General features: G+C 45.4%; 1 protein-coding gene and 1 long non-coding RNA gene across 6 annotated transcripts in view; both read left to right on the top strand.

Moving 5' to 3' along the window:
• The window catches only part of LOC306977142, a 133,404-nt gene that overhangs the window by 57,266 nt on the left and 54,951 nt on the right, over positions 1-21,187 (top strand). For all 5 annotated transcript variants that reach the window (XR_013793806.1, XR_013793807.1, XR_013793808.1 and 2 more), the window contains one exon: positions 13,763-13,831. This is a non-coding gene — a long non-coding RNA (uncharacterized lncRNA). The remainder of the gene's footprint in view (positions 1-13,762; positions 13,832-21,187) is intronic.
• sox2 (SRY-box transcription factor 2) lies at positions 423-3,165 on the top strand. Its single transcript, XM_079574548.1, has one exon. The coding sequence runs from the start codon at positions 966-968 to the stop codon at positions 1,920-1,922; it is 957 nt and encodes a 318-aa protein (XP_079430674.1). The 5' UTR covers positions 423-965; the 3' UTR covers positions 1,923-3,165.

Genomic DNA, 21,187 nt, shown 5'->3' with positions numbered 1-21,187 from the left:
TTTACATTTTCTCACTGTGCGCTGGCTTGTTGGTGAATTGGTCAACGTGAATGTTCGCTCCTTCTAGTTTAAGGGGGGGAAGTGCCAATTATCATGACACAAGTTATCACGCTGAGATTTGAAAGGACAGGCAGGTTCAGCCATCGAGAGACACTTCCAAATCCTATCCCTCTAAATTTCGCATTTCCTACGAGTCATCCGCGTCTTCTCGGCACTAATATAGCAACTTTTAACCACCGACCAACTCCGTCGCCCTTTGCTGCCCATTCCCCCCCCCCCCTGCCCAACTGTCCAGAGCAATATGCACACCGCGGAATCCTCGCCGACTTTTACGCACGGCGCAACCTCGCTCCCCTGCGCTCCTGCTCGAAGTATCCACGCTCGCTGACGGTGACATGCCTCCTAAAGCGCTGCACTTTGCTTTGGCTAGCACATGCAAGCCTGCGCGTTTCCCCCCTTAGGGCAGCCAGCGGCAGCAGGAGCTTCAGACCCCGCCTCTATATGCAAATTGAGGCCTCCCATTGGCGTGTCAGGGGAGCAGGGCGCACGCGATTGGCCAGGTCCTAGCCATTTATTCGTTGTCAGCCCCCGTCACATGAATGGTTGTCTATTAACTTGTTTCAAAAACTATCTGGAGTTTGTCAAGGCGAGGGTGTTGCAGCAGCAGAGGAGCGAGAAAAAAAAGGGGGGAAAAGTTGTTTGTACGAGGCTGAAAACCTTTCCTCCGCGGACGAGAAGAGAACCAGAGGGGAAGGATTTTTGTGGATGTAGGCAGGGGAAGCGCGGAGCTGTTTTTTTGGGAGAGAGAAGCCAAGCCAAGCGCGCAGGACTGAGTTGTGTGGAGACGCGGCTTGGCACAGGGAGCGAGGAAAAGTTACAGTGCCAGGTAACTTTTACGCATCTCTTCCTCTTGTTTTGGAGGCTGTTTTCTTTGTTTTGGACTGGCGTTCACACTCGGACTAAATATGTATAACATGATGGAAACCGAGCTCAAGCCCCCCGCGCCCCAGACCAACACGGGGGGCACGGGAAACAACAACAACTCTTCGGGCAACAACCAGAAGAACAGCCCCGAGCGCGTCAAGAGGCCCATGAACGCGTTCATGGTGTGGTCCAGGGGTCAGCGGCGGAAGATGGCCCAGGAGAACCCCAAAATGCACAACTCTGAGATCAGCAAGAGGCTGGGGGCCGAGTGGAAGCTCCTGTCCGAGACCGAGAAGAGGCCGTTCATCGACGAGGCCAAGCGGCTGCGCGCGCTGCACATGAAGGAGCACCCGGACTACAAGTACCGACCACGCAGGAAAACCAAGACGCTGATGAAGAAGGACAAGTACACGCTGCCGGGCGGGCTGCTGGCACCCGGGGGGAACGGCATGGGAGTGGGCTCGGGGGTCGGCGGGGTCGGGGTGGGCAACGTGAACCAGCGCATGGACAGCTACGCGGCCCACATGAACGGCTGGACCAACGGCGGCTACGGTATGATGCAGGAGCAGCTCAGCTACCACCACAACGCCAGCCAGATGCAGCCCATGCACCGCTACGACATGAGCGCGCTGCAGTACAACTCCATGGCGAGCACGCAGAGCTACATGAACGGCTCCCCGACCTACACGTCCATGTCGTACGCGCAGCAGCCCACCATGACGGCGCTGGGGAGCATGGGGCCCGCGTCCGGGAACAGCGGCGGCGTGAAGTCGGAGTCCAGCAGCTCGAGCCCGCCCGTGGTCACCTCCTCGTCCCACCGGCCGTCCGCACAGGCCGGCTGTCAGAGCGGGGACCTGCGGGACATGATCAGCATGTACCTCCCCGGCGCCGACGTGAGCGAGCAAGGCGCCCAGAGCAGGTTACACATGTCCGGGCACTATCAGAGCGCAGTGCCTGGGACGACGATCAACGGCACGCTGCCTCTCACACACATGTAGACTCTTCTAGAGAGAATTATGGACCTCTACACGGGACTATTTTTGTACAGAGAGCGCTGGACAGTTGTATAAAAGTTAAGAGAAAAAAAGGAAAAAAAAAATACGGGCGAGGAGTCGACTCTGAACCTGCCTGGATGAACAAAAAGTGGGTTTATTATTGCAATCACCTTTTGTACAGTATTTATCAAAGACGAAACATTACAATCAAGATGTTTGCAAGAGGTTTGAATTTTCTTTATTTTATTTTATTATTTTTTTTGGTTTGTTTTTTTATATATATATTCACGCAAAAAGGCCAGTTCAAATAAATGCAAACACTGGAACGAAAAGGGACAAAAGGGACCGAGCACTGTTTATTTGGAGTTGTTTTCTTTCTTTCCTACTAAACTTTTGAATTAAGCGCATAACGGATAGGTTGTTAATTTATATTTCCGTCTCCCACTTTTTCATATGTTTAGCCGCGTGTTGGAGTCTCTTTTATTTTCTAATTGATTTGTACAATTTTCTGTATATTCTCTGTGATATTTTTAATTTCCAAAATCCATCCCCCCCCACTCCCCCCACCCACCCACCCCTCCTTCTCCCCCTCTTCCTCCTCCGTAGTTGTGTTTTTGAAAAAAAAAAAAAAATGTTGGCCTGTTACCACCACCCCCAAGCAACCGCTACATGTAAATATGACCAGGACTAATAATACCATCCTTATAACAGTTACACTTTCAGCTGAGTATATTTTTTTTCAATATGCAGTTTGAAATGAATAAATTTTTTGGAAATTTGGATACAAGCTTTGAGTTTTGATTTTGGAGCCGTCTGTCTTTCCGGAGTTCTGAGGGTTGGACTTGCGTCTTTTTACGCATGGCTTCATCTTTCAACGCCCCGACTTGGGATTTTGATCGTTTCTGCTCAGTTCCATATATGTTTAGGCCTTATTTCATTGTACCACGTGCTGTTGCCTATCTGTGTAAAGTCTGCTTTGGTGTCGCGTGCGGCGCAGAAAGGGGAAGAGTTTTACGCGCAACAACAGGTAGATTATTATTATGTTTTGCCTGTTTTACGCATTTTTATTGTTGTGGGTTTTTTGTGTGTGTTTTTACTGGAATCATTTTCCCCCATAACTTTTGTGTTTGACATTTTCTCCAAATTACGCAGTAGCTCCAGTTTTCACAATCGAGCCAATCCACGCCTGTTACAACGTGTGACATGATAACCACATTTTACACCGAGGCTAACGGTTCGTTTTATGTCATGTTATTGTGTAAGTGTGACAGACGCACTTGATATGGTGTGTGTGTATGTGGATCCAAAACGCCCTTTCCAATTTGCTAATTTTACGCACAGTTCTTGCTTGCGTCGCCTACTTTTTATGCCAATGTATTTTTCCGGCTCGTTTGAACGCTGTCGATCTCTCTCTTTCTCTCTCAATAATAATAAAAAAAAAAAAAAATCATCTTCCTTTGAGCGAATCCACAACAATTACAACCGCTTTCCCTCTCACTCTTAACCGCCAACTCGCTTGCAAGAAACAATCCCTTTGATGATCCAATTGCGCGCTGGATTTGCTTAAAAAAAAAAAAAATCTGCCTGCCCGTGCGCATTGGTTTAATGTATGTGTGTTGCGCGCAAAGATTAGGAGCCGTTGAGCCTCGCGGGGGCCCCTGCCTGCCTGCCCGCCTGCCTGCCTGCCTGCCTGCCTGCATGGTGTCGTCCCTGGGGAGAGGGGCTCACGTTAACCAGCGGATGAATATTTGAAAAGGCCCTCTTCGGTGTTTATCCAGCCACTCTCCTCTCCCGTACACTCTCCTTCGCAGCGCGCGCTTCGCTGTGTCGGACCTTCCCCGAGGTCAGGGGAGGCTGTTTGTCTTATTAATTATTGATTCCGTTACAGACGCGGAATTGGCTATAATCGCTCGCTTGCCAGTGTGCGTGTTCTCTCTTTTGAATAGGCAGCTCCTTGGGGAATCGGTGTCCTCTTTGGCTGATGCCGTCCGTTGCGCGCTCAACTTATTAGTTGAAAATTCGTGCTAAAATCCCAAGTGGATAAAAAAAATAGCGCACTGCTGTTAAAACAAATCCCTAAAGTATCTTCTACAAACACATGGCAGCTGTAGCGATCACATTGATGTTTACCAATAAAAGAAGGCCTTCAACAGCTGGTGTGTTTTATGTTCACAAACAACAACAAAAGAGGAAGTGCGTCAATTTCAAATGGTCAGATTCGGTCCAAACCCATTCCAAAATTTGGTGACGCGTTCCCGAACAGTTCTGTATAGGGATGAGCTTTTACGCGCGGTTCAAAACTTTCAGGGAGCAATACTGTCACACATCAACTATCACCCTACAAGTTCACCCTGATAAAAACGGCTTTACGATTAGCTGCACAGCGCACACATGTTTATTCTTTCAACAGACTCTTTTCTCTTCTCTTTCACTGAAGGACACAACTCATTTTATTCCGCGATAGGGCCTTTAACAACCAGAAAATTGTTATTGCACAAAACTTCTTCTTCTTTTTTGTACGGGATCCCATAACTCCAACATTAAAAAGGTGAAGCTCTTGTGGGAAGAGGGAATTGCTGTTCCTTTTTCGAGAGCGCACATACGCGCAAAGCATCCAGCGAGGCCCCATGCAGCCGCAGCCGCAGCCGGCGCTTTCGGCCCTCGGGCCTTTTGGGGAAACGCGTTTTATTTAAGATGTAGCGCTTTGATGTAAATTACGAGGGGTTATGTTGTGAACGGGACAAGGAGCACGGGCTGGGGGGGCGGGGGGGATGTCATCAAATCTGAAGCCTTATGGGAGCGCACGGGCAAGGCGGTAGGGGAAAAAAAAGAAAAAGCCGCCAAAGAGAGCGCGCATGGGAGGACCGTTAACTCTCCTCCACTTAAAGATGTGCACGGTTCAAATTGGGGTAAAAAAAAAAAAAGGATCGAGACAGGCAGAGAAAATATGGATGCCTAAAATAAAACGTGCCTGGTGATTTGGAAGTGGCGTGGGAATGTGGGTCACCAAGAACAAGCGTGCGTCATGAGATGGCACAAAGTGACAGCGCATTAAACGCGATGGGCTGCTTTTTATTCCATTGTCTTGGATTTTAAAGGGCATCATTCTTTATTACTCAGCTCCATGGGCCTGTGGTGAATCAGAGGAACACAAGGAAAGTTGAAAACAAAGTGTACGTTTTTTTTTAATACTCATTTTAGAGGGACAGTTCCACAGATGTGTGAGTCTGTCGTTTTTGCTTTGGTGTAACATGGCCGCACGGATAGAGTTATGGAAATTCTAGTTTCTGGTGTGTCACTCCAGGCTGTTCCCAATATATAATAAACATGTTCAAAAAAAGACTAAATCTTACATATAATTGTGCTGTTCTGGTGAAAATGTTGTCAGATCAGAATATTCGATTTCCATCAATACTCTCCGATTCATTCTCACATTGGTTAAAGAAAAATTAGCCATGCAAGCGGCTGTTTTACATAGTGGCTTTGCATTTCTTACAGCCGATAATTGCAAATAAGGCTGAGGTGGACATGATTGACATGTTAATTTCTAGAGAAGCTTTACCGAGTTATATTATATATTTGTATTGTAAAGCTAAAAGCTGTTTAGCATAGGCACCCAGGGAATGGCCAGATGTTTATTTCTTTTTTTAATCATTCTTTTTGAACCGATTTCATCCCTAAAGCCAACAGGTGACTCTTGCTATTGTAGCACTTATCATATGGCATGGCCCAAAATGGTTCATCAAATGCATGGCTGAAACAGCAGAATAAGGATGCCTGGAAGGTGTAGTCCGCGCATGTGTCGCTAATAGGCCTTTCATTCTCTGTCTCCGGTGCACGGCGTGATGGCAGCAGCAGCAGCAGCAGCAGCAGAGGCTCTGGTTTGGGGAGGGTGGGTGGAGGGGGGTGGGTTTGTGCAACAGGTGGTGAGCGCACGCCGCCGCTGGTTACACTCCACCACCACCCCCACCCCCCCACCCCAAACCCCTTTTCGCGCTCCAGATGTGAGGCCTGATAAACAGAGAGGGAGAGACGGAGGGAAGGGGTGTACAGTAAGTGTGTGTGTGTGTGTCTGTGTGTGTGTGTGTGTGTGGGGGATTACAATGGGCTTTCTGACAAACAAATCGGCTACAACGGAGAGGCCGCGAAGATTCTTGTCACTTTAGGAGATCTCAGCAATGCTCACATGGCAGTCGTGCAGGTGTTTGATATTTGCGATAGGGTCGAGATGGCAGTGGTGGAAAAAGTTCCATTTCTGGGGTTCTTTTACTTTACTTTTGGCCTCCCTACATTTTACTGCAGGTGTCTGTACTTTCTACTTCACCACCATTTTTGAAGTTCATGGTTGTGGCTTAAATACGCATTTATTGATAACTAAAGTTGTTCTGATCTGACACATAGTATTAAAGTCTGAAAACACCAGCAGCTCATTCAGTCTGATTTACAGTTGGTTTAGTCCAGGTTTAGCCTTGGTTTTTAGCCCAAGAGCCAAAATGAGGCCTTTGTAGCCCTTCCACCGAGCCCGTAAACAGGACCCAAATGCATGACTTTAAATAGTTGACATTACCGGTCATTTCACTGATATAAAGAAAGGTAGTGCATATCTGCTTTTGTATGTGTTTAGATAATAACCGTGATTTGTAAAGGAACCGTGACCGGCCCGGCCCTCATGGAAGCCGAACAAGGTCCTTGCATCAAAAAGTCTGTCCATACCTGATTCTGACCTGGTCTAGGCCCGGTTTAGACCATTTTGTCCTGGTTTGACAATCGCATGAGTTTTATTAAAATACGCCGCGGTAAATCTTTGTTAATTCGGTGTAAAATACGTTCACATTTTGCTCAAAAAGTTCATCTGGAAGTGGATACTTTTACTTGTAATCTGAGACTTTCACTTGAGTAAATGTGTTGCTCTTGTACCTTTATTTAAAGGCACACTGTGTAACGTTTGAAAATTTTGGATTAGTTTGACCGAAAATTGCAATTTTTGCAATGGGGTAACCATATAATGGATTTGGATGAGGACGTATTTATTTGGCTGCCTTTTCTCCATGGAGCATTCAGTAAAGTTACAGTCATTCTTTAGATTTATTTCAATCATGACAAATATCTGTAATGAAATAAATGTTGTCTTTGTAAATCAAGAAATACCGACAAATGATCCACTGTCTAATATGATGTTACAATAAAAATGATATGTATGCAATAAGACAGATTGATTAAAAAAGTGTGTAAATGCGATGCTCCTAAATTCACAACAATAAACATTTACTTGTCAGTTTAGGTGCATAGGAAAAGTGACAGATTTCTCAATTCAACATTTAACACAGTTTCAACACAGTTTCTTAAACTTGGGAGATATATCACTTGATAAAGTTACTAAACATGCAGTATTTTAGCATTCCATACGCAAACTGGTTTATGGAAAGCGATCCTTAAATTGCAAAGGCTCATGTGTTTCATGCGTGTTTTCAGCAGCTCGGAGGTCCAGCAGGTGGGCCGATGCTCTGTCTGTCTTGTTTTGAGTATGAGTTCTGAAAATGAGGTCAAGTAATGGGTCCGGCTCTCCCACACTGAAACAAACGAGCTTAGCCGACAGTAATCCCCAGGCCCAGCCACTTTCCCTTTTCACACACGGCCACGTAATAAGGAGAGACACGGCGGGAGGAGGTGGAGAGCGAGAGAGTGCGAGAGAGTGAGAGAGAGTGAGAGAGGGGGGTGACGTTGCCCTGGCAGCTCCTGTGTTTGCTCTGCGAAGGAATCTAAGAGAGACAGTAAGGTTGGGGAAAGACGCATAAAAACATTTCAGTGGTGCTCTGATAACTCCACACTATCCAGCATTTGCAGAGCTTAAATTCGTCTTTGTTTACACTTTGCTCATCATTTGTGAATCATTTTATCGCTGCAGTGCATTGGTATCGGATGCATGTCTCTCTTGCGTTACAAAGCACGCCTTGTCCCCTGACCCCGGGCTCCACTAACTCTGGAGGAGGTAGTTTCATCTCTCAGTGGGAGGCCTGTTTCTCATCCGGAGAACAGTCTAAACACAGATTGGTTAACTCACAATCTCAAAATAGTGTGTTTCTTATTTAGTCCAATAACGGTCTGACTTTTACTGTAGGACACACCAGAGCGGCCTCAGACAGTTCCAACATCCAAAGGTTTTCAGGAAGTTGAAACAGAGCGACACTGTCTTCCTCTGGTGGAACTGGTGCTCACACTGATGCTGGTGAAGAGGCCATGGAGAGGCTGAGGGGGCTGACGGCTCTGCTGTGTGTGTGTGGGGACTGCGGATCAGCTGCTTGGTGCCAAAGGTCAGCAGTTTGAATCCTGTTTGTGTCCTTGGGCAAGACTTGACCCAGCTTACCTGTGTGATAGTGCCCACCCCCACTCCCCAGGGTAGCAGTAACATTTGTCAGTATTTCTAACTATCAGGTGCAGGTGCACCCTGAGCAGAGGGTAGAGGGCATTCTCTGAATGGGACCACACACCGCTGTCACTTCCTCCTCCCCTGGTTCCTCTGGAGGGTAGGGGGCATCTCCACCCTCTTACCCCCCTCAGAACCCTGTCACTCCGGCCGGGACGTTCATCACTGCCCTCGCTGACAGCTTGATGTGACCCATGACGATAGAGAATAGTGACCATCCAAAATGACTTGAATTGTTCTGAGTTTGCCAGTGGAACACGCTTTATTACGCTTGAAATAAGAGGCTTTAACTTGGACACTTGAAATAATAAAAACAACACTTGAGACTAAAAAATCAGCACAAATTCCCTCAATTCAAGTACTTTTATATCATTTATTGAATGCAAGTTGGTCATTTATTTCCAAAACACTTTTGTAAGAGTAAAATTCACTAAACGTTAAACTAATTACTAATTATAAACTGGCAATACATTAATATGTTCAGCAGTTTGGTTTTATCAATACAGCTTTAATCAACGAGACTTTCTGTATGGGACACTTCTGTTTTTGTCGATGATGATGATTTTACACCTGTTTTACACACAATCAGAATGGTTTTATGTTCTAAGATTAAGTGACGTAGGAAGAATAAGAAGCTTTCTTTGTGTACAATTGGCTGTTTTTGATAACATTTAGACGAATCATATCGTAAAACATCCAATGAGACGTGTTTGAAACTCGCAAAGGTCTGAAAATAATGAATTTTCAAAAATGGTCATTTATCCCTCTGCCCGCGATAAAAACAACGAGGTCTCTTTTCAAACGCTCGTCTCGCTCCTTCCATTTTAATGCACTTTCCGACGCTTCATCGCGCCGCAAATAAAACAGTTGCTAATGGAGGGCTCCCTGTAGATGAGATTAGCATAAAGGCCGGGAGAAAGTGCACCGAGGGATGGACCGCGGGGGGAATTAAAGGGGGGAGGTGGGGGGCTCCATTGAACAACAATACCAAGCCTGTGTGCTACTGTAGGCGGCCCGGGAGGGAAGTTTCTCTCTCTCTCTCTCTCTGTCCAGGTCAATTTGAAATGAGTCGTGCCGTTTTCAAACCGCTATCATTACTAATTCACTTAAGGCCCGGGGTGGCAATAGCGGCGCGTTTAGGTTTCATAGACGAGATCAACTTGATTTGACTCGATGCTCATCAGGCCTGTGAAAATACAGAATGTTTCCTCTTTGTTTTTTGTCTTTTTATATTTGAGGCCCAAAGAAGACATTTGTTTCAGATCACTGCTCGGGCCCATTTTCAATCCGAGTGTCATAGTATCATAGTATCATAGTATCATAGTATACCGTTAGACCAGGCTTTATTCTGGTTTTGTCTGTATTCACTCCTTGTCATCCATTTTTGACATGGTCATTTTAGGGCAATTTAAAAGAATCAACTTTTCTCTGATTTTTGCGCTTCCCTCCGTCACATTGGCTGTTTCTTCTTCTATTACGTTCCTCTTCTTCAGAAAGTAGCAGTTCCGCGCTCAAAATGTGTTCATCACGGCGCCATCGATTCGCTAGCATGCCGTTAGCTGATAGTGGAAGCTTCTTCTCACTGATTTAGAACTTTCAAATGTAAAATATCATTGCTGAGGTACAAAAAGGATGCATGTGTCATCTTTAAACGGGGCTGATGTGTATAAAAAGGTTCTGCTCTTAAAGTTAAACTAACTCATCACCAGAGCATAGTTAACACAAATATTTCTAAGATTTGGCTAAGAAAGGTTCCAATTTCCCCCCGGTTTGACTTTTTTTCCGCTTTGTTTATTCATGATCCTTGGGCACAGACATTTCCATGAGAAGAGGAAGAATTTGCATAACTGTGCAGCCATACTGTACTAATGGGTCATGAGCAAGTCATGTTCCGTCTTTGTATTTCGACATTTTTTTCTTTTCTTCTTAAAATATCCTATCAAGCTAAAATATAAAAACATAAAACTTTTACATTCAGATGTTCACAAATTGCGTCCGAAGAGAAGACTTTCCCTGCGTGTCTTCCCAGCAGCCGACGCCTCATTGTCTTAACTCTAATTCGAGTTAATATAGCCATAATGGCGATGTAACAGCGCTCTAATTGGCCCTTTTTCCCAGACAACAATGCGCGCAGATCACCATCTCTTTATTATTTAATAACGTCAAACGCTTGGCTGCGCGCGGCTGCTCCGCGGTGAGACAGGGCACCGCGGACGCCCGTTCCTTCAGTTCAAGTAGAAAACTTTAAAAAGCTATAAAGGTATCTAAAAGTATGCTCTTATTCACATTTGTGTCTTTTTTTATGGATGTGGAGGAAGCTAAAAGTCTATGTTTGAGAATAAAATCCCACATTTACTGCCGCCAATCAACGTGCTGGGTCCACACACCCAAAACATGTACAATAGGCTCTTCCTCCAGGACCGTCTGTCCATGCGCCTGGCCCAAGATATGATCGTTTTGTTGTTTGTTTCTTTTTTCCATGCTTTTTTGGAAGTTAATCCCCCCTCAATAGATAGTTTTCACTGGCACTTGAAGGGCAGTAACCATGGCGACACGCTGTAAACATATTAGCCACACTTATAGTCGCAGACAACTCTGGGATGCAAAACAATGAATAAATTCTTGTATTTCCGAGTTCTTTCCGGTGAGAACGTGCGAAAACAAAGCCCAGCACTTTTGTCTAACTCGAGGTCACACAGTGCTTCAGACAGTGCAGGAGCAGGATCGTATTATGCCGCATGAAAAGTTTCCATCATTTTAGTATTTGGTGCGACGCTTTGCGATTCAGAGAGGCCCGGGCGGCGGAAAGGAAAAGGGGGAAACGGGGGAAACGGGCTCTTTTTCTTTGATTGCTGCAGCATGGAGCAACAGGTGCCCATGGCTGGCTGTGGCGGGACCGTCCCATGCAGTGAAAGTGCAGCCCCACACGGTCTGCTGGGCTTTTGTTGTGCAGATATTCGGCGGGGGAACGGCGTTTACTGATGTGACCCCCCCTGCCCCCCCTTTCTGAGAGGGGGACAGGGGAGGGAGGGGGCGAGACAGGGGAGGCAGGCAAACACAAGCTCAACATGGCGGGTTAGACAAATCACTGCTGCTCAATAGTTGGGAGTAATCCGCTCGTTGTTTCTGTAGCTCTTCGATCTGCTCTTCCCGGGTTCTACTGCGTCAAACTGTCCGACACATCTTTTAAGGCGATGAAAACATTGTTTCTTTCATGCAGTGGTCAATGTTGAGACTTTTAGCTAGTTTTTTCTCTTGACGGCTTCGTGTTAATGCCTCAGTAAAAAAAAGTAAAAAACTGATTGAACTTGTTTATTTGACATATTATATTCCCTTACAACTAGGTTATTCAACAAAATCGAAAATCCCATCTAAAAACATGAATATACAACAAAGTAAAACAGTAAATGTAATACCTTATTTTTTATATAACACAACATTTGAAAACTTGCAATACATCTTTCTCATATTTATGTGGGAAATCTACAGCAAAAATGTCATTTCTTTCCCTATTCCCCCACAGCGTCTCGTCTAAAGCCCGTAATTCAACAATAGGTCCATTCTGAGCAGTTCTTCCCTCAGTAGCGCTGCAGCTGATGCCAACGTTATTTTTCCAATCATTCCCACTGCTGCCTGCGGGGGGAGCTCCAGGCAAACACCAGCCCTGGCCCCTGTGTCACAGACTGAGCGCTGCCTCGTCCTTAAGTAATGTGTTTGCCTAGATTTACCTCAAGGTGCTCCTGGTTCCCCTATCACTCAAAACATGTACAATAGGGTGTGCCCATACCTCATACTCATTCTACACAGAACATCCTAAACTCGGGGGCTTCAAAATCAAATAAGAGCAACATCCGGAACTCAATATAAAAATATAAAATGGCGTCCGTTAGCCTGTTCAATGTATTTTTCCTTTAGCTGTTAGCTTTAGCCATCAAACATCGCAAATGAGGAAAGATCCCGATGTTTTCAGCTGTTGTGAAACCATCAACGACATTCAGGTGAGGTCAAACCCTGGTTAGAAATCATTTATGAATGAACAGACCTTTTGAGATGTTGCTCTAGATACAAATTAGTGTCTAAAAGTAGCTAAATAATGAATCATATTTAGTTAAGTTTCTGCTTCTTGTGGGTCAGATACATCATCTTATATTACTGTATGTTGCCTCAAAAATGATGTAAATGCCATGAAACAGACCTTGCCATACTTTCATATAGGGCCTGGCTTCTCTGTTTTTTTGTATGGATAGAGAAGGCTCAAATCAAACAGGTCCGGGACATTTGTAGGGACAGATCAGACGGCTAGCGGCGTTTCTAGGATTACTATAGTGCTGCTCAAACACATTTTCACGGCAGAACGTTATGACATCACGTGCATAACCTCTATAGTGTTTTCTCTGGGGAGAATTTTGAAGATCATTTTTGGGTTTATTTGAAAATGCCGGAGTTAGAGCCAGGCCTTTACAGATCCCCAGATAGCGAGGCCCGTTGCGCTGATGGGACTAAATCATCATTAACGAAGCCGCGGCAGCAGACACAGCAGCCCCCCCCCCCCCCCCCCCTCCCCTTCTGCCCTCCGCGGACCCCCCACTCCTCTTGCTCTCATTTCCCAGCATAGACACTAACCTCTTTCACTCACTCTCTCCCTCTCTCCCCGTCATCCGTCCATCCCACAACAGCGCGACCCATTGTTCCCGGGCCACCCCACCACCACCACCACCACCTCACCCCTTTACCCCCACCACGGCCCCTCCGCCTGGGCCCCCGACCCAACTGTTGACCAACAACTCCGCTCGCACACTAAAACCGGAGGGGGCTGGCCTATTTTAGACCATGACACATTCGCTAATATGAGCGTTCCAAAACAACAGGGTCTGGCGGGGCCTCGGAGTGAGACGGTTCACGGATTTAGATTTTTAAAACTAAATCAAATTTGGGAATAAATAATGTTGTTTTGCATCAACACTAGTTACTTGTTACTGAGGGTCACCTTTGGTCATTTCATTTAATGATGCTCTAGTAATGCATTTAAGTTAGGCCTCTGGTTTAGACATGGTTTACAGCATATCTCTCCTGGTCCCCCTGATGATTTTGAGAAACACGATACACAGAAAATATCTAAGCATATCTGGAGCTTAGAATGATGTACATGTGTAGAAAATATCCCTAGGTTTATGGTTGTGATAAAATGCTCTTGCACAACCCACCAACAGAGGGCGCCTTACAACATGTTAAACTGTGAGAGTTTGTGTAAGGCCTCCAGACTGTGAAAGACAGAGGGATTCTGTGGGAACGTGTGTGTGCTGCATGTCGGAGTGTGGGCTGGCGTCTCGTATGTTTTCACGGGGAAAGCAGCACTTTGCGGTCAGCCACAAAGCGCACTAATGATGGCTATTTTTTTGTGTGATTTTGGTCTCGACAGAGCGGCCGAATGTGGAGAAGAACGGTGAGACGATGAGTGCGAGGGATCACATGGGAATCAGCCAGACTGGTGAGTTGTTTTGAGAGCTTTACTCCAATATGTAAATAGAACCCGAGCAGAACCAAGGCTATTGTGATGTAAAAGTAGCCAGGGTTGGTCAATTTTCAAATGAAATGGTCTGAAGGGTCTGAAGTAGGCGTAAAAGTGGACTAGTTGATGACTGAACGGGGTAAGAGCCATATCTTTAAGGGACTATACGGAGTTGAAAATGTTAAAATGATGTATTTTCCTCCCCCTACATGTCCTATTGTGTCGAATGAGCCCAGACCTGTTCACCACAACTTCCTCTAAAATCCTGCACTGTCACTCAAAACGTTGTTACTTTGGGTTTGAAGTGCCTTCATGCAAGAGCTTAATATAGAGACTGCAGTTACGCGTAAGACCTGAGGTGGCAGTAGTGAGCATAAAAAGACCAACTTGCATCTATACGCAGAGCGATCTCAAAATTAGGATCTTTGAAACTAAAATCACTGGCCTCACTTTTGATCTTTGCTCCTAAATTTGAGGAGTGGGGAGTTGGGCAACATACACATCTAAAAATCACTTTGATCGCAATATTAGTTGGAGCAATATCCGTATCGTGAGAAGCCAGGGTATATCACAAAATCACTGAAATCTTCCATCCGTTCCTTTCTTCTAACACATGTTGAAAATGTGCCAAAGTTTCCGTCATGATTTTCCTGATTCAGTTCCATTTTAGCCTTTTTTTAATGTCCTGAATTAATGTCTTCTTCTTGTTTTGCCACAATTCGATGTATGGAAAAAGTATTCTAAAATAGCTCAATAATCATCTGGATTTTGAAGACAGTTGCCAAACAAAGAGTAACCACAGTTGCTGGTTTTACATCTTGAAGTAACTGGGTACTTGTTTCCCCGTCTATTACTCTCTGCTATAAAAGCTGCAACCAGTGAAAGGCTGGTGAATAATAAGGGTGGGTGGGTGATCGGTGGTGGGGGTCCCGTTCCCGCGTGCCTTTTGAGCCCTCGGGCGGGGGGGGGGGGGGGCTCAACAATGCCCAGCCCTTACATTGCACGTGCGCCTGTTTGTGTCTTTAACAACTTTAACCTCGCGCCTTTGTCTCGGCCCTGTGCTCGTATTACCTTCATTTAGTCCGCTCCATCCTGCCAGGAAAAGACAATCCACGTCCCTAAATCAGTGAGACCGACTGAAGCTAACCCTGCTTCAACCCTGAGGAGCAGATATCTATCCGTCAAAACAAGACCCAATAATATACTGAATCAAAAACAAAAACAAGGCCAAACTAAATGAAAGAAATCATGACTGACACCGAACTTTTGCACAAAAGGGCCAGTCTCCGTCAGATGGAAGACTTAAGTGATTTTACAATATTCTTTGTAACTTCTTGCGATGCACTTCAAAGTCTAACTAGCAGCAGTGATTTTAAGCCCTTTTATTGTTGAGCTTGCAAGGTGATCATCTAAGAGGAGATACTTAAACGCAACACAAATAAATGGCCTAACATTCACAATGAGCTGTTTAAATATTGCACTGATGTTTGTAACTACTATGCCCTGACTGTCGGAATGTATTGGAGTCCAGAGTTAATACAGTATTTTAGTGCTTTTTTTTTGGCACAGTTTATAATTCGACCACTGTTGCTTTTACGCACTGATAGATGAAGAAACTGGAAGTACGATTACTTCCTGCAGCGTTGAGTGTCCTGGCCTGGCTGAGTTCAGGTGACAGTGAACGCAGCCCGACGTGTGAAGTCTGGCAGCGTCGAGGCCGGATTACGAGGATTGTGGCGCGTCCGTTTTGGCGCTGGCGACCGTTTGTTTTGGTGAAGTGGCTGGTTTTACAGGCGGAGGTGATAATGCGTCGACACTTCCGGCTGGCTCCCGGGGTTCGCGACGCGTACGCACTCAGTCACTGTTGACGCGGGCTGAACATGTAACCAAGCTCTGCACACAGACATGTATGGTTCTATCCATTTCATTATGTTTTTATGGAAAACAAAGTCATGTCTCGCACTGTAAAAGCTGATGTATTTGGTCAGGAGTGGGTCATAGGGAGGTGAGGCAGACGTCAGGAACCTCTGCATTTGACCCATCCTTCAGTGCCTCATACCTGGCAGACATTTTGGGTGGTCCTTCTTCAACACTGATGCAACTGCCTGAAAGATGCAACCCTGGGGCCAGTGTACTTTCTTTACAGTCAAATAAAAACGTCATTCTTATGGCATCCCTAAAATGATGAGAGAAGATGGGAGTCATTTGCTGGGCGTGATGCCAGGATCACCTGACAGGCTCTGTGTGCGCAATGCTACATTGCAACGTGATGCTAACTTCGCAGTTAGCATCACGTTGCCACCGTTTTTCCATATTTGAGATATGTTTTAACCTGAGCTTAGACGAGTTGATACGTACCTGTCTGGTCTGCGTGACCGTGGAAGAGCGTGGTCACTTCCAACTTCACCCCGGTTTGGAGCTATAGGAATGCATTGGGAGAGGCCAAATGCTAACAACATCTTTGGTCATTTTTGCGTGCCAGAGCACACGCGCAAAGACCAGACAGGTACGCATCAACTCGTCTAAGCTCAGGTAAGTAGTAAGTATGTAAAAACGGTGGTCTGTTCCTTTAAGCAGTATTTGGCAGAAACCACGAAGCTGTCGGACAATCACTGAAAAACTGTTAAAAATGTCAACTGGAGATGAACTGTAGCTGTTTTAGCCTTGAAGCTAAAGGCTAACATTAATCTGACGGGAACAAATGTTAGAAATGTCTTTTATGAAACACACTTGTTCATTCAGGTTTTCTTCTGTTCTTGAAATCTCATTTTATTTCTTATTTACAGTCAACTGTGGACAGTAAGTACTCGGACTCGTCACTCGACACTGGCCAACAGGAAGTTAGCCAAAAGCCTCCAGCGCACAGAGCCCATTAGAGGCTGCTGTTTGCATCATAGCCTATTGCCTTGATTACTTTTCTCACGATGTCTCCCCTGACCGCACTTCGCCGGGTTGTTCAATTGTACCTCGCTGATGTTTTTGTGCCAGGCTGTGGCAACGGAAAGATTGGAAAGAAAGAAGACTATGCTCGTGCCAAACGGGAAGAGGGGGAAAAAATGCATCATGTTCTCCACTGTGAGATAACATAAACTTCCATCGTATTCCATCATCTTGTCTTTACCATAATTCTGACATGCCAAAAAGTCGCTGCTATACTTTACTCCATAACTAGTGATTAATTTTGCCCGGGAGCGCGGTGAAGGAGCGGGTCAGTGACAGCCGTAATCTGGCGATGCTAATAATAATGTCACAACAATCTCGGCTTGAGCGTGGAAACACAAGCCGCCTGTTGTCATGCTATAGATGCTATCAGCAGCACGCGCCGCCCGCCCGCCCGCCCGCCTCGCTCCGCACTGTAAACGCACGGCCGTGTTGTGACTGCCGCTAATGCCGAGGGAAGATAGGGGAATCACTGGGCTGGTGTCTGCCAGATTGAAATACAGAGGCCTCTGGTTAAATGACTCTCGTGGAAAAAGTGTCAAAAATTGCTCTTGGTTCAGGAATAAAATGTATCCACGTCTTAGTTATTCACAATTCTACAAATATATTGGATACTCTGAGTTTAAATGATCACTTTGATGCTGAAAGTTATAAGCTTCCTGTTTCACTGTTCTGCAACATGGAGAAGGCCAGGTGCCGGGCCTTTAGCCTCCATGTAGGACATGCTGAGGGCTTGTCCACATCGTGTATGCTTAAAAGTTAGTGATGAACGACTCCCCTACAATTTCTATCATTATCATTATTGTCACAAATCTGAGTGAAGCTGAACAGCAGCTTTAATGAATATCAGATATCGTCTCATCCACAGTGGCTGTTTCCTGTACTTTGCATTCAAAAGCCAGTTCCCAAAGGCTGGAGTGCTGTAGCGTAGATTTCGATAGATTGCCTCAGTCTGTGGGCCCATTCTGGCTGCTGACTGGCGGGTCCGGGGCAGTGACAGGGGCACTTGTTAGGGGGAAGAGTGGCCCCTTTGAGGGAGAGTGTCCCCCCAGGGGCCGACGGGAGGACCTATAATGACAGCGGACAGTTACAGACACGCAGATGGACTGGACAGTCTCACTCTGAACACAAACGGACTCAATTTGAAGCATTTTTTTTTTAGAGCTGTTTCAAAACTTTTCTTCATAAAATGGTCTCTTCACCAGTGTAAAACTATGATTAATACTTACCATAAACATGTTCCTATCAAACTAATTACTAATGGGACAAAAACAATTTTGGTTAAGGGGCACTTCAGCAAACACTCCACATATTGCGTCATTAGCGCCCCATCGACATAAAGAATATCATATTTTTTTGTGCCTGTTCCCTTGACTCATAGCAGTGTTTACCTAACACCGACCCTGACCGATGTCTGCCGTGAACCTGTTTGCTTTCTGGGACAAAACCATCGGTCGTCATGGTAACGGCTCATATTTCATATTAGCTTGCGTGTTCCTGAGTGGCCTCATCGGTGGAACTTTCCATCAGCGGCGCGCACACGGCAAATATAGGCCAGAGCAGGTGGGGCGTGGACCTGTTTGCCGCTGTTATTGGGACAAGGAGGAGGATGTGGCAAATGATTTGATAAAACTTTAAAGGTAATGACTGTAGGATGCTCTTTTAGCGGTTCAAAAAGGATGTCCCGCAGTTTATAACCATAACTTCTCAAATGTTAACGAAAGCACACTATGGAAGTCTCATTTCAGTCACAAAGCTCGCCAGAAAAATCTCGCTTGGATATTTTTCAAACCCACACCGCTCTAGTCTGGAGTGACGCAGTTTAGATAAGGCTAAAAGTATCAACTGCTAGCTATTCGCAGCACACACCCTGAAAAGAAAGTTCATAGCCGCAGAGCACTTTCTAAACCAAATATTGGCAAATGTTTTGATCCAATATGGACATCAATGGGTTTTTGGCTTTCCCAAGAGGACTGTAAACTGTAAAAAGCATGCACTATCTTTACTTACAGTATATCAGTGGAAAAATCGATATATGATGTCATATATTTCACAGCATCGTAGTAAGAGATGATTTTGCCGATCGATATCATTAGCTTCTATAGGGCAGACTGACTGGTGATGGAAGCAGAGAGTGAAGCCGTGTTCCGTGTCCTAAACTGTGTTGTTGTAACGTGCTTTTCTCTCTAATGTCCCATCGATACAAACAAGCATTATTTTTGAGATTTTTCCCACTCTTTTTAGACGTTTTCTGGCAGACTATGAGCATATAAGTTAAGTCAAAATCAAACCGTATGAATGTTATACAGGGCAGATTGTCAACAGGATGTAAACATAGCCGTTAGCTTGTAGCATGGAGCTAACGTTAGTATCGTGGTTAACATTCTCCGTTCTTCATGTGGTGATGGGCTGTTGACCCACTCCCCGTGTCTCTGTATCTTCTTTATTTTGTTAGAAAAGTGCATCCACGTTTCAGCAGTTGTTAAAGTCGTGTTGGAGGAACAGGTGAAAGAGTTGTTCTGTGGCCACTTCCTACCACGCCGTCTTTTCACACCTCCATATATACAATGCTACACAATGCCCTTAGCTGGGGCGTGTACCTGTATACGGGGACAGGTAGGAGGGGAGGTGTGGTCATGTATGTGTATGTAGGGGGGGGGGGGGGTAGCTGTTGGGGTTGGGCAGGTCAGCTCGGCCGCATTTGATTGTAAATAAGAGAGGAGTCGGTTCGCACGCCGATCGGGTGACTGCTGGGAACAAGCGGGGCATTGGAATCGGGTGGCTATCTCCCTATCTGCGAGATCAGAGCCCTGTCACTCCCCCCCCCCCCCCCCCCCCCACACGTACACACACATACACATAATCACCCCCCCTCTCCCTACACCACCCACCCCCCCACCCCATTCTGCTGCCATCGTGCCATTGTGCAAACACACACACACGAGTATGCGGCTGAGTGAAGCGACATGTCCCTCCTCCGGTGGCGGTGGCGGGGATGGGGTTTCATTCGCCGGCGGACTGTCCCATGTGGGGATAGGAGCCGGTGGAGCAGGTACGGTAGGTATAGGGTAGGTAGGGTAGGTGTAGCGCGGCCGGAGGGAACAGGAGAGGGGAGAAAGAGAGAAGCCCCCCTGCAGAGGTGTGGGGAACGATGGGAAACCTCAGGGCTCGGCCTGGGACTGCGCTCCGATTACACACGTGCACAAATCAGAGCCAAACACTCCTCATCTGATCAGCGGTGGAGGAAGTACTACATTTATTTCTCACAGTAGTAGTATGTAACAGTACAGCTATAGGAGCAACAAAGTAAAAGTGTAAAGCATTTTTATGAAAGTAAGCAATAGTTTTGAAAGCTATTGGGTTGTAACATTTTTTGTTGTTGTACAAGATGAGTCCTGCCTCAAAATTCAAGCACAAATATGATGTAAAAATTCAAGATCTTACTGAACAGATACTTTGTACAAAAACAAGAGAGATAGAAAATAGTGGAAATATGAGTTATTTTGGGCTTCTGTAAATGAGCTCCCTACAACAGTCACATTTCAAATACCGCAAGACGCTAGCATTCGATTCACGTTTCCTCGATCCCTCTCTAATGCTTAACTCCAAATCCATATGAAGTACATTTATAGACATTAATTGGCTGTTCATTTCCCCCGCACTTATCCGTAAATGAATTGCTAAATGTATTATTACGCTGCTAAAACAAGTGCTTCAATTGGGTTTTGGAGCCATTGGATTACACCCGTAAGCCTCGCTCCTTCTCACTCATCCAGTAAAACACACACACACACACTGGCAGGTCTATGTGACTAGTGAGGACGCAGCAAAGTTCCATTCAATTTCGAATAATCCCAACCTTAACCTGACTGAAACCACATTTAAATTGTAATACATCCAGAGATGGTCAGTAACACAGTACATTTACTTAAGCACAGTACTTAAGTGAAGTTTTTGATTTACTTGAGTAGTGCCTTGGTGAGAACTTATTACTTTTATTCCATAATTGCACCAAAGTAAAAAGTAAATTTGGCCACGTTTCCTTTCAAAGTCCATAAAGTGTGCACTCCAGAGCAGTAGGTGGCGCTGTGCAGATATACTGTCAATGCCATTGAGTCACAACAAGGAAGAGGGTTTGTCCCCGACATTTTGACGTACAGTGAATTTGGGCACGATTTTTGTGTTATTTTTTATGACTTATTTAAGCGAGTTGTACTTTATACTTTGAATACTCTAGTATTTTCTGCAGCAAATACTTCATTACTTTCACTTATACAATAATTTGACTGAGTGACTTTTACTTTTATTGGAGTCATATTTGACCACTACAATCTGTACTTTTACTCAGGTAATGAAACCAAGTAGTTTGACCACTGCTGCGTATCCCCCTATACT

Source organism: Gobius niger (genome assembly GCF_951799975.1).
Source record: "Gobius niger genome assembly, chromosome: 17".
NCBI lineage: Eukaryota > Metazoa > Chordata > Actinopteri > Gobiiformes > Gobiidae > Gobius > Gobius niger.
The sequence above is the reverse complement of the archived record's forward strand: the minus strand, read 5'-3'. Positions and strand labels throughout refer to the sequence as shown.